Source organism: Pseudoliparis swirei, chromosome 12 (genome assembly GCF_029220125.1).
Source record: "Pseudoliparis swirei isolate HS2019 ecotype Mariana Trench chromosome 12, NWPU_hadal_v1, whole genome shotgun sequence".
In the NCBI taxonomy this organism is placed as follows: Eukaryota; Metazoa; Chordata; class Actinopteri; order Perciformes; family Liparidae; genus Pseudoliparis; species Pseudoliparis swirei.
Genome location: NC_079399.1, coordinates 10195122 through 10209692, shown reverse-complemented (window position 1 = coordinate 10209692; position 14571 = coordinate 10195122). Strand labels below are relative to the sequence as shown.

Genomic DNA, 14571 nt, shown 5'->3' with positions numbered 1-14571 from the left:
CTTTCAGCCATCTCTCCTGCAGTAATTAATCTGTAAATGCTATAATTCTGCCGTTGGATGACACGAAGGCGGGACAGGAGGAGATGATGAAACTATCGTATTGGGAAAGGAGAGACAGAAACGTGCTCTGGTCGTGCAGGGGAAGGTCAAATGAAAGGGTGAAGGCTGTAAAGATGATTTGAGAGGTCTTCAGGATGGATGTTTAATTGTAAGTGTTCTCATTTTTCTACCAGTAACTTACACAAGTAAGTTATAGTATGCCCTTCAACTCATCTGAAAGAACCCACACTTAATTAACAATTAATTTGATGGTCTTCAACTTTTTGAAATGTCCATTATATTCACTGAACATTAAAGATAATCAGCGATTGATGACCTGAAATGCATTTACCCAGACGATCTTCAGGCCTGGGTACACGGTACGGTACCGCAGTTTCAGAACTGATGCCTATTGTTAGTCATCAACATACTGTATGATCAATGTTGTCTAAACAAAGGCAGCTGTGCAAGAACCTACCTCATGAATTACAGTCTGAAGTTTGCAAATTTGAACTTTTTCATCAGTGAAGAAGAGCACACATCTGAATACATCTTGTTGGTGCTTGACATATTATTGTGCTTTCAACACATTCATCCTATGACAAATTAAAGCTCACTGGTGAATGTTGTAACTGCGAACCAACTGCAGATATTGAATAAGTGAGCCAATCCCTGATTCCAATTTCAATGTTTGAATGTGCTTCCAGTTCCTGGAGCTTGTTGTGCTGCTTGAATTTATTTTCAGGAGGATATGTTAAGAATATTGAGACATTTATAGTCTTGCACACCATAATCCTTGTGAAGGGATCAGGAAACACACACACACACACACACACACACACACACGTACATACATACACACTTACTCTGTTCCTCCTGATTATTTCTCCTTCGGTTACAAATGCATTCAGCCCTCTGCTCCATCTGCTGCCCTTTTTGTGTGTCAGGGCTGATGGAAAGGTCGTCTTTGATTGTTTCGCGGGAACAACAGCCACGTCAAAGTTTATCAGCCTGTGTTGGTTTTTCCAATGAGCTCATTATAATCTGCAGTCGAGCAAATTATCTCCTGAAGTAGAATTTGTGAAAAAAGAAATCTTGTCGTGTTTCTTCTTATTGATGAATTGGTTGTTTTTAAAAGGTACAAATGTTGGAGGAACGTGGGCACTTGTTCTTTAGCTGTTTGTTCTAGGAGAAGCATCGATATTGTTTCACACCCAGACTATTAAAAACAATAGATGTAACACTGAGCCAGTGTAGGTTGGAAAAACATTAACATCTCCAAAAGTTTCGAGCAGCAGGTGGGAGATTTGGGTTGCGTTTTACGGCTACTTGTACGGAGCAATATCAATGTTTATTGTTTGATATTTCAAACAATGGACCTGAATATAGAGCTCGTAAAAGTTATTTGATCTTGGGCCACAATTCAAGGTTGCAATGTGCCTGAGGGAATTGTCGTTTCTATATGTACAGTCATCTTAAATTGATCTGCATCTTTATTAGGCCTTCAGTAACAAGCGAAGAGTTACAGCCTGTTTTCCATTAATGTGAATGATGTTGTGGAGATTTCTCTTTCATGACACAAAGTGTCCTCACACTTTAACAGCTTTGTGGGGTGTTTAATAGAAACCATGAACTGAACTTTTGATTGGAATGCTGCTAACTCTCGGCCTCTTCTCCTTTTACACCCAGGTGACCAATAAGGTGGAGCTGGAGCCTCGGCAGTTTGTTGATTGGATGCGTCTGGAACCCCAGTCCATGGTTTGGCTTCCTGTCCTGCACAGAGTGGCTGCTGCGGAGACGGCGAAACATCAGGCCAAGTGTAACATCTGCAAGGAGTGTCCTATTGTTGGCTTCAGGTACACACACACACACACACACACACTATAGAGACAAGTCTGCAAAATGTGACGGGCCTCACACACAAACACTAGATGTGGCAGTGTTCCATGTTGTTCTCTCCTGTTACACAGAAAGGGCAGATCTGCTCTAGAGGGCAGGCATTTACCTAAATGTCAACAGCTGATACACCACTGACTAAATACCACCGGTGGTTTGCAAGGAAACATACACACATCCTCACAAAGGCTGCAACACACACACACACACACACACACACACACACACACACACACACACACACACACACACATGTGCGGTGCACTTCAACATTCACAAAGTTCACAAAGAGCTGATTGGCTGGCAATAATCCATACCAGACCACCCTCTGATACTGTGACGGACACACACACACACACACACACACACACACACACACACACACACAGCTGCCTTTGTTTCAGCTGATTCCTGATCGTATCTTGGACTTGCGCTGTAACAACAGGTGAGCAAAGATGTGTTGCTGTTCAACAGCTGGAGTCACTTTATCATACTATTAGTTTTTCCACTGACCAGTTGTGCAGGGAAAATGTTTTTTCCGTGGCTGTATGTGTAACACTATGCCAAGTGATGTCGGGTTGCTGGATTGTCCCCTCAATTCCTTGCTTTGCCAGCAAAAAGAGAAATACAGTCAGACATTTGATGAAGCACACGTCCGCCAAGTTCTGTCATTGATCGATGAGAGGGAGCAATAGAGGGAATGGCGGCGAGAAAGGAGGAGGAAAATGCACAGCAGGCATTTTGTAGATTTCATTTTTCTCTCCTCGCAAGTAGTTGTAGTTTTCAAACTAGCATGGTACATGGGATCAGCCAATAACTCAAGCAGCGTAAAGTGTCGGCAGATATGCTTACATTTGATAAATGTCAACTCAACCTCCACAAATTGGTGGGATCGTCAGAGCCACATTCAATATGCACCATTATTAAAGCAAGCTTCTCCTGAACATGCGCTACATTTGTGTACTTACTTTCAGTGTTGGACCTGCCAACAATAATTACAATGTAATGGCTTCTTTTACAAAATGTCAATGAGAAAAAAGACCTTTCTGGTGTTAATTTGAGTAATAATAATAATAGAAAGGTAGATGTTGGCCTTTTATTTTTGATAGCAGTTATATTTCTTTGGTCATATATCCTCTTATTGTCATAATTTAACCCTCCTGTTACCTTAACATTTACTAATACATTTTACCCTCGGGGTCAATTTGACCCCAGCAATTAAAACCTCCAGAAAATTATTAGAATCAATATCGTTTCCCAAGTTTAAGTGTGAGGTACTTTATGTTTGTTTGTTGACTACCTAAATAGCCCTTTAAATATATAAAAAAGTTGATATTTCTTATATGTTTGACACAGTGAAAAACAGCCTGGGGTCAAATTGACCCCAAAGAACACCGACATTAAACATTGAATGGGGTCAAATTGACCCTAAAGTAACAGGAGGGTTAAATCAGTGATTTCCAACCAGGGGTACATGTAACAAATGAATCTCGCTATTCCAAAATGTGTTTTCTACACACCGTGTTTACCTTTTGACAGCTGCAGGATTCATTTGCAGACAATTAAATTATGATTTTACTGAGAAGAAAATGATCAACATATTTGTGTCGTGCAGATTAAACATCAAAATAGAACCAACAATATGTCTGAGAGGCTGTCACAATAACAAGTAAGCCACAATGAGCTGAATGCAACATCTCACAAACCAGACTCGGTTGTAACATTGTTATTTTTACTATTTGTATTGATGTCCCTAACTCCTTTGTTCCCATTTCAAACACGGCTTGAATTGATCATACATTGACAGATTCTGCACAAAGTGTATGTTCACATAAGGAACTAAATATGAAGTCATTATGAACAAGAGTCTGTCCCCTAATGAAGCCAGACAATACAGGAGCGTCCATTCATCAAATGTGTGAGGGCTGTCTCGGCACCTCCAGCTGTGAAGGTGAATTAATGCCCCCTCTTCATAGTAATATGCTTCATGTCAGTATGTAATGGCGCTGTTGCTACTTTTGATATATGGCGGTCTCTCGTAGCTCATCAGTCAGCTAACCTTGGGAGAGCAGGAGAAGAGGGAAAGATTAAAGACTTAGGCTTTCATGTTTGAATGGGTCCTGTCTCGATTGAGCTGTTAAATGGCCTTGTGGCTACAGCTGCTGCGGAGAACAACATCCTGACTGGTGTTGTGTTTCTGTGGAAATCCAACCGTCTGTCACACTGTCAGCATATTGAGAAGGCTGTGTGTGTGTGTGTGTGTGTGTGTGTGGAGGATTGTGGGGGAGTAACGTGGTATTTCGACAGCTCCCCGGGAGACTTCATTGGAGCCTGGAGAATGATGTATCGTGGTGTTGGGCTGCACAGGCGCTCACACACAAGTTCCATCTCACACAAGTTGCATCCTCCCACACAACTGCTAAACTTAACTTCTCTCACTTTTGTGTTTTTTTCCTTTCCACACCTCCTCTCGCTCTCTCTCTCTCTCTCTCTTTTTCTCTGTTTCTCTCTCTCTTTCTGTCTCTGGCTCTCTCTCTGTCTCTAGGTATCGCAGTCTGAAGCATTTCAACTACGACGTGTGTCAGAGCTGCTTCTTCTCCGGGCGCACCGCCAAGGGCCACAAGCTCAACTACCCCATGGTGGAGTACTGCACGCCGGTGAGGGAGCAACACACACGTCGTTCAGCAGCCCATCTCGCACGCTATCTCTCTTCCACTTGCTCACACTCCTCACTTATCCGTTTTAATGAAGGCACATTCACACATTGTTATTTGACAGCTGAATATTTCACCCATATGTGATTGACGAACATCTCGTGAGAAGATCACGAGCATCATTACGCTGTAAAACCACAAACTGAGGGTTTTGTTCGAATATGTGCAAGTTAACATGCACTGCACATGTGTAACACAATCACGATGTGTACTCTTAACAGGGTACCTGTTAAGAGTACACATCGTGATTGTGGAAACCTGTGGAACCTGGAAAAGTCATGGAATTTAAAAATGGTTATTTCCAGGCCTGGAAAAGTCCTTTAAAAAAAATTTGATCCCAAAAGTTTTGGAGAAGTCATGGACATTTTTAATATTCTCATGTTCATTTTCACAGTTTACTTAAAAGAATAAAGATTTATATAAATATTTATTCTTTTAATCACACTATTGTCTCTCATTCATGTATACACTGAGATTTCACATCATGTTTGGTCATGGAGATTTGGTTTAAAGTCATGGAAAGGGCATGGAAATCCATTGTTCAACATGTGCATGAACCCTGTCTTAAATAGAGTGTCAAGAAAGGATAAGATGACTTTCACAAGTAGTAAAGTCCTTACTTGTGATAAAACATAGAGCCGTGTATTTTTTGGAGGTCTTCTAAACCTTCGAACTCATTAATCCATCACTCAAACCTTTTTATGGTCGATTGTTTTCGGTGAGACAGCCCACGAGGCCCGTCAGGACTCTGAGGTCAAAGGAGTCAATTCTCAGAAAACCATTCAGCCTCACTGTGTTGTTGTGAAGGTGTTTCATATTCAGCATTCCAAGGGTAGAACAGATTTATTTCAGATGAAGCCAGTTGACATGCCTCCTGACACCTCTACATCCTACTTCCCATGCAGTTGATTTCTCAAACATGTTCAACAACCAACCCTCCCGCCATGAACACATGGTAAAATGCTTTTGGCTCTCTGAGGTCTTTTAATGATTTCTGCCGGAAAGCAATATTCGACTTAACTACTACGCAGAGAGAAGAATATTAGAAAAGGGAGCTTGGCGAAATTGAACATTGCCCTCTCCCTCAATTAGGATCGCACACTTGTGGGCCAACTCGTTTCAATATTGCTTAACGTCCATCTTTGAGCGACTGAAGTGGAGACGGTTCTTATTTCTGTCTTTTAATTTTCTTTTGAAATGTTGCAATTGGGATAGATATTGACTTTCGGAGAGTAGCTGTCGGGAGTCGTGACCACTCTTCCCTGAGTTAAGAGGCCCAGCAGTTGCATGACAAAGCAACTGCTGGACTTTATTTGTGCTGCAGCAACCAACACTTAGAATGGCGGTTAAAGATGATTACGCAGCTATCAGGTCCAGTCATCACTCAGGTGTTTACTGGCTGCTTTACCGGAAGGGAGCAAATAAACCCTGACTTGAGAGAGGATTCTACATTTCCCCTCAACTTGGGCAGCTGTGGCTCAGGAGTAAAAGCGGGTGGTCCAGGAAGCGGAAGACTGATGGTTCGATGCCCGGCTGCTCCAGTCTGCATTCATGCATGTCGATGAAATGGTAAATGTTGACTTTTAATGTAAGCAGAGTGGTTGGAAGACTTTAAAGGCACTTTATAAATGCAATTCCTTCTGCCATTCATCATTCTTTAGTGCCACTTCTTAAAATCATGCAGTGGATTCCCATAAGAGGAAAGTCTGTCACTCAGGGATGGTGGACCCATACTGATCTCAGATATTGGTCCGATACTGACTCGGATAGCTTGATTGGATATCGGTCGTTTTACAAAATTTCGTTTTACAAAGTTAGGAAAGGGATGTTTAAGTTAAGCCTGATGTTGCCTTACACATAAGAGATTGAGCCCATTCTAGCCAGGGTAATAAATAAAAACTGGTCTCAGATCAGTGCTCAGTATCGGCCGATACTCAAAGCCCAGGTATCTGGACTGTAAAGGCCCGACTGGTATTCCCAATTCCTGCAACTAATAAAAAACCCAAACAACCCTAAAGTACAGTTAAGGTTAATTCAATTGATTAATTCAGTTAATGGCCAATAAACGTTAAAAGAAAAATCTAAATAAACAGTATCAGTGAATCTACTGCATGGAGCCACATACGAGCAACTTATTGAGGACGGCCTTCTTCGCGGTGTCAAACATCAAAGACGGGTGCAACAGCTTATTTTCTATTCAAACTGACCTTAAATACAATGAGATTATTACTGAAATGTCTGGAGAAGAAAAGCAAGAAAAACATAGAAAAAGCTTTCATTTGAATCCCGCTGAAAAGTTTTTATATCTTGAGACACTTGCTGTTATTTATCACTGCGGCTGAACAGAGCTTTATTGAGCTGCACTGTAGACGAGGAGGAAAGCACATCACCACTCTCAGTTCCAAGCGGCTCGATGTGTCCAAGACCCAAATCTATAAAATGAAATGAAACCCCATCTCAATCCACTTACTGTGACATTTTGAATCCTTGAACCGTTTGTTTGTTTGTTTCTTCTGAAAATATCGGCAGCGTATGTAATTATATTACCCTTCTCCCTTAATTGTGTTTCAGTTTCATACCTTTGATATTATTGAGTCCATATCGAATAATGATTCGCCAAAAGACAGATTTTGCAGGGATTTAAAGACCGATAGCAGCGTTTGTGAGTCTAATAAGATTCCTTCGCTCTTTTTCTGCGTACCGTGTACTTCATGGCCACAATATTGCTTTTTTTTATTATTAGGTTTTCATTTTTATGGGAGTGACATTTTCATCGTTCCAATGGGAACTTTCAGTGCTGAAGTAGCTACATTTGGTGCTATGCTGTATGGATTACTGTACCTTCAATACGTTTAAATTTCCAGTGTAGATGTTGTCTGGTGGCCGGTGGTTTTAGTCATTTTATTGTCACAATCCGTCAGAGAGCTCCTGGTTGGTGTGGTTATGATGCACACACTTCAACATGTCCGACTAGATTCTTATGGCTTTTGTTTCACAAACACCCATTTGCTCTCCCTCCCTTCGTTGTTTTCTGTCCATTACTACACTGTCACACTGAAAAAGGCAGTAAACCACACAAAAGGAGAAACGCACTCAAATATAATAAATTAGTCTCCGTCTTTAGTATTATTGTTCAGTAATTGCTATTCGTTCGCTCAAGCTACCATCTTAAACTGTGTGGATTAGTTAGTAAGCCAAGTGAACTCAATTGTGTGTGTGTGTGTGTGTGTGTGTGTGTGTGTGTGTGTGTGTGTGTGTGTGTGTGTGTGTGTGTGTGTGTGTGTGTGTGTGTGTGTGTGTGTGTGTGTGTGTGTGTGTGTGTGTGTGTGTGTGTGTGTGTGTGTGTGTGTGTGTGTGTGTGTGTGTGTGTGTGTGTGTGTGTGTGTGTGTGTGTGTGGGGTCTCAATCCTCTGTGAAGGGATCGTCTTCCCCTCCGGTCACACTGTTGTGTTCATTTGTTGTTTGCTTGCAAGGCAGAAACGGCTTCTGCACGAGGAACACCTTTACTAAGTATCTAATTAAGAAAACTTATTCTCTTCCACACAAATGCATATGCTGCTGTTTTGTGCACAACAGACACACAATGCAATAAATACCAAACTTTTTTCTCTCATTTCTACTCTCTCCCTCATTCTGTAGACGACGTCAGGTGAAGACATGCGTGATTTCACCAAAGTGCTGAAGAACAAATTCCGATCGAAGAAGTACTTCGCCAAACATCCTCGGCTCGGTTACCTACCGGTCCAGACGGTTCTAGAGGGCGACAACATGGAAACGTAAGTAACACTCACATGTGGTGAGCTGAAGTCCATTAAAAAGCTCTCATCTGCAGGTTGACTGAAACAGAATCCACGTCTATCATGCATCGCAATGTTATACAGCGGTTCTAAAGTCACAGTAACGGGGATGTTCTCTTTGGTTATGTAACGTCGTGAATATGGAGCTGTTTGGTCACCGGTTATGAGAAGTCTGTGGCCTGACACACACAAACACACACACACAGACACACACACTCAGTTTATGTGTTTATTTACCTGTCGCTACAGTCATTACCAGTGCCGTCGTTACACTGTAGATCTTCTCTGTGCACCACCTGCCCAGTGAGTACGCCTGATTTATGTCCCTGTTCCTGCCAGCCTTAAATCCCCCCGGAGAGCCATTTAACTCGGCCCACATAATGCAGACGCTTCATGCGGGCGCCTCACCCCCCCCCCCATCGAAGTGTGACTCTGAGTTTGGGCTCTTGCGAATACCAGCCCACTGGCTCCGTGTGCTCCGAGACTCTTTTGTACATGCTTTAGTGTTTTCTTTCTTCATTTCATTTATCCATTCCTTTTCTCTGCCTGTCACACATTTCCCACTCGGGTTCTCGTACTTTTCGACAACCTAGTTTTGCATCACGTTAGCACCAACAACTCTTCAAGTCGTCTGTGCGTGCGTTCACAATGACTCGGTTCACTCGAGATAGATTTTCCTCAACATCCAGTTGTACATAGTCACTTCTCAGATGGATTGCACCCCCTCCTTCATCCCTCCCACCCTTGCCTGTCCTCCCCCTCATCTCCCACCTTGCTCCATTCTTACTTCCCCTCCTCTCTGAAAAATGACTCCTGCAGGGATGCCTGCTTGATAAATGCCTCTAACGGTTGGAGGAATTATTGCAAAATGCAAAGATCTTTTCCAAAAAAGTCAGAAGGGAATGTGGACTCAAGAAACGTAGGACCATTTTATCATGGTGATCATATTCCCATCTCTCTTACTGGACTGGATTCCTCCTCTGAACTCTCTGGGCTTTCCACATGTTGCAACAGGCTCAAATACCTAGCGCACAGCTTGTGTTGATATAAGCCTAAACCTTTGGACTGCCTATAAGATGTGGCTCAAACATAGGATCAGTGTTATGAAACACTCAGCATTCATTTTCAACTCACTTTAGTGGCTCTTGACTTCTCTATGTCACTAAAATGAATATGTGTCAGAATTTGATATGGATATTTCTGTAATTGGATAAAGGTCGCTGCTTAAAATTCTGGAATTATCCTGATTAGATAAACATAACATTTGCTTTCATCTTTGCGGTAATAAAAAGGTGGTCTCTCCCAATGTGTTGTATAGTATATGTAACATGTTTTATTTGTCTCTAATACAAATCTGATAAATCAGGAAATTTAAAGAAAATGTACTGCTCGCATCATCCTGAATATCACACCTAAACATTTCAACTTTTACAGTTCCTCTTGCTGTGTATAATATTTAGAAATATTATAAATACACTATTTGAATGCATTGTCAGGCTTCATTGGTCCTAACAAAGTGAACGTCTAAGATAAAAAAATGTATAATATACCATAGCAGCAGAAGAGAAAATGAGATGCTCTCACTCGCTGTCTTTTTTCTTTCCCACTGTGGTATCTTTCCTCTTTTTAATTCCATCCTCTCTTGTTTCTGTCCACCCTTGAGAGAGCAAAGCACCACCTCCTCTCTCCCCTCTCACTTATACCTTTGCTTCTTTTCAGGGCAGATGGGATTTTAATTTGTCACAGCTATGTTTGATAATGTGACAGAACCACTCTCATAGTTTCCCACTCAGTCTTGCCTGTTACACCTCACAACCCGAACCAGGAGACGAGGCTCTGCTGCATTGGGCCTCGCAGAGGCTCATGAAAAATTATCCAGTTGCAACCAAAAAATGTTGTTATGGTTACAGAAAGAAAAGAAAAAAAATGTTTTAAATGTTCTGTTGTCAGCACATTTTTTCATTACATCATAAAAATAATAGTTAATGTATCCATGTGTATTACATGTATATACCTATGTAGCCCAAGTAAATCAGTTTAAGGTGAAAGCACAACCTTTTTGTTTCCAAGTGATCTGATGGTGGAGTTGTGCCTTGAGGTCGTGAGATGCAGCATCTTCGTGTGGAGGCGCCACATGAAACGCGTGTACTCTAGTCAACCGTCTACCTGACAAACAGCTCGAGGTGTCAACAGCGCTCGTCGTCTTTTATCCATGACACACAAAAAGGAGGACAAGTAGAACACGGGGAAGCAGTGCTAACGGTGACAGGGCAACTACCACAGCAGGTTGAACTAAACCTTTCAGTATTTTTACAAATAGGTAAAGAGATGAAAACCAGCAGCTCTTAGTTTTCTTAAAGGTATTGTGAGGCACTTTGAACTGTTTAGGAAACAGTCTAAATTGAATTTGAATGCCTCTATGTGACCTACATAAGTAAATGAGACCTTTAGCGATACGATTTACTATTTCCAGACAGTTAAACTTGTCACCGGCCACATTCTCTCTGGAAAGCAACTTTCTTTTAGATCGGGGCAATACAATGAACCATTCCTTATAGATTGACTAATAGTGATCTATTATGAAGTTTGTTCTGCTCTCTGTTGTTGTATTACAACAGTCACAAACAACCTTCCATAAAAACACAGCTTTTACAGCAGCCAAATTTGTCAGGACCCAAATACTCCTTTAGTCTCTGTTGATGGGATTTCTCCCCTCCTTCTTTTTCCTTTAGTCACCTTTCCCTGATGCCTCATTTCCAATTTATTCTCCCTCTCTGTCAGTACCTGGTATTTTCTACCTTCAACTGATTTTTCATGTGTGTCATTTTAATGCCGGGTGAAGGGAAGCAACTTACAAAAGCTATACATTTTTGGCAAAGATGGAAATCCCTCTCCTGCAAAACAAAATGAGCAGACTGACTTTTCCCTCGAGCAAAGACGTTGGCGGGGGCGTGTAAAAATGCAGCGCCACAGGCTCTGAACAGTTAGCTCGGTCTGCCCTGCCGACCCCGATCTCTTCTCTTTTTCTTCCTCGCAGTATTTCTAATTTGCCTCGTAGCTACAGAAGTGTGACCACTCTGGCTGCAGCGCTGGGAGGAACATAAGCACCAAGACACACGTCTCCTTCTAAATCCACTGCTTCAATGTGGGGATAAAAGCGCGAGGCAAAATAATGTCAAGCTCCACCATATCCTGCCAATTTCTATCAAGCCTTCTCTGTGAAAAAGATACATTCCTTTGTATTCTTGAGATAAGAGCTTTGATTACAAATAACATGTTATGCTCTAACAGCTGCAATTATCATGGACTAGGAACCAGTAACTTAAAAAGATTTCATGCCTCTAGCATCCTTGTTTGTGACATTTTTCCAAAATCTCTAATTAACAGCAGCTTCATTTCCTGAGTTCTTCTGCAGCGAATACATCTTTGTATAACATACTCAACAGAAAATGAACTGCAAAATAGGTTCTGTAGGTTTTTTGCTGGCATGTTATTTCAGTAAATCCTACTGGAAATAAATGAGATCCCATTTGGTCCATATCAACCTCTATGCAGCAGGAGCTTTGAAAAGACAACATTTGAATGAAATCTATGCGACTGCGACAAAGCCAACTGACACCATCAATCCTTTCCTGTGCGTGCCTTCATACACACGACCGGGTATATCACCGTTTGCTGACCACATGCTCATCTTCACCCATCAAAACTGACCAATCAATCAACAGGCTTCCTTCCAAGTCTATTGCGATGCAGGTTTTAGAGACTGTCAGAGGGGATAATCATAACCACATGTGGTGTATATATTGGTGACTGTTTTACATGCATTTGCTCTGGGTGGAGTCCAGATGTTGCACAGACATTTCCTTCCACTTCTCCTTCCACCTGCTGTGTTTTGGAACCTGAAACATTTTGTGGTACCTAAACCCCCCCCCTCCCCCCCTTCCTCCCTCCCTCCCTCCGATTCTCTTACAGTCCCGTCACCCTCATCAGCATGTGTCCGGAGCAGTATGAGTGAGTATCTACGCCACCAGCGACAACACCTCCTCTCCGGACCGGAATGCTTTTTAATGACACCTTTTGCTCCCTTCTCTCCTCACTCACCTCCCCCTTAAAGTTCTCAATCCAACTAAACCATGACTGCACTGCATGTTTCCTGCCTACTCGCCTGCCTGATCCACTGGTTGAACATGCAACCGGAAAAAAAAACTCACCCACTTTCTCCTCGCCGTCACCTCCTCTTCCCTAAAGCATCCAACTAGCATTCGGTTTCTCATCCCAGCAGCGGCTGTCAAAAACCATCCAACTGCTCCGTAGATCATCCCGCCCTCCTATTTCTCTCTCTAGAATCATCAGATTTGTTATCTCGGTGATGTTCTGAATTAGGTTGTGCACGTGCAAGCGTGTGCGTGTGCCTGTGACTCTGTTAATGAGGTTGTGTGAGCATGCAGAATCTCATTCATCTCCATCACCCCCATTCATTTCCAGGCTGTCCCAGTCACCTCAGCTCTCTCATGACGACACCCACTCCCGGATAGAGCAGTATGCCAGCAGGTACGCATTGCATTGCCCAATCATCATCATGCCCAGCCACATCCCACACACATAAATAGCTGCTAACTGCATTTAAATGTAGCACATTTAAAAAGCTTCATTATAGAATGAGAAATTTACTTTTAAAAGACCGTTTTAGATTAGATTATGTTAAAAAAAATCACCTATCATGACTTTTTCCTCCCAAAGAGCTCTCCCCTTCAACAATAATATTTCTTGGACTGTTAAAATAAATGCAGACAGGATGTTGATGCTATAAGGGTATTCTGAAACTGGGCACTTCACAAATGATGGAAAACAGGCTTCCGGACGCGCGTGAATTAAGTTAACAATATTTAATGGCAAGAAAAGTAAACAAAACAATCAAGGCCTCACGATCATGGTCTCCGTGAAGGTCCAGGCTCCTCAGGTCCAGCCTGAAGCACACGGGGCCGCGACGAAAGAGAAAGCTATTTCTCCAGTACAGAGTATTAGTCTCAAAATCAGCCAATCCTCACTCTCAAAGGTGAGTCCAGCCTTTAACACCTTCTGGTTGGGTCAAAGTCCCGCTAGAACAATGGGGGGGTCGAATGTCACTGAACCCCGGGTCAAAACGTCACTTCCGGTCAAGTCACGAAACAAGTATTTTCACAATAAAAGTCCCGTCTATTATTGTAAGTCACTTCACGGATTCCAACCGGCTTCGTCAAAATAACATACAGTCACTCTCATGTAACATACATGAACCTTTAAATATCACCCGTTAGAGGAAGCGCTGTGCCAACGGCTGCTTGTTTCAGTAGTGGCGGTTTACTGTCTCCCTTCCTCTTCACCCTGTACACCAGTGACTTCCAGTACAACACGGAGTCATGCCATCTGCAGAAGTACTCTGATGATTCTGCAGTGGTCGGGTGTATTAGGGATGGACGGGAGGAGGAGTACAGGGCAGTGGTGAGTGACTTTGTAAAGTGGGCCGATGAGAACCACCTGCGGCTGAACGTGGCCAAGACCAGAGAGATGGTGGTGGACTTCAGGAGGAAGAGCTCCTACACCTCTGAGTGTCCTGGGAGTGGACGTGGACATGGTGGAGGAGTACAAGTACCTGGGCGTCTCCATCGACAGCCGACTGAACTGGAAGGCCAACATCAACGCTGTGTACAAGAAGGGGATGAGTCGTCTCTTTTTCCTGAGAAAGCTTCGATCCTTCAACGTGTGCAGCAAGATGCTGGAGTTATTCTACCAGTCGGTTGTGGCCAGTGTGCTGCACTTTGCCATTGTCTGCTGCGGGAGCAGCATCAGAGCCGGTGACACCAGCCGTCTTAACAAACTGGTTAGGAAGGCTGGCTCCATCATCGGCTGCCAGCTGGAGCACCTGGAACAGGTGGTGGAGAGGAGGTCGTTGAAGAAACTGGTGTCCATATTGGACAACCCGGACCACCCTCTCCACCACCTCCTACAGGGACAGAGGAGTACTTTCTCCAGACGTCTCCTCACGCTCCGCTGCCACAAGGAGAGATACAGGAGAACATTCCTGCCGACGGCTATGAGGCTCTACAACAGTTCACCTCTTGCCAGATCACCCTAACCCTTCTTAT

General features: G+C 42.9%; 1 protein-coding gene across 5 annotated transcripts in view; it reads left to right on the top strand.

Annotated features, from left to right (window-relative positions):
- utrn (utrophin) overlaps positions 1 to 14571 on the top strand; it is a 166980-nt gene that overhangs the window by 133862 nt on the left and 18547 nt on the right. For 4 of the 5 annotated variants that reach the window (XM_056428728.1, XM_056428725.1, XM_056428724.1 and 1 more), the window contains 5 exons: positions 1729 to 1895; positions 4481 to 4592; positions 8289 to 8425; positions 12419 to 12457; positions 12932 to 12997. In XM_056428728.1, the coding sequence (XP_056284703.1) occupies positions 1729 to 1895; positions 4481 to 4592; positions 8289 to 8425; positions 12419 to 12457; positions 12932 to 12997 (521 nt within the window). The remainder of the gene's footprint in view (positions 1 to 1728; positions 1896 to 4480; positions 4593 to 8288; positions 8426 to 12418; positions 12458 to 12931; positions 12998 to 14571) is intronic. The other variant, XM_056428726.1, reaches the window with a different exon arrangement.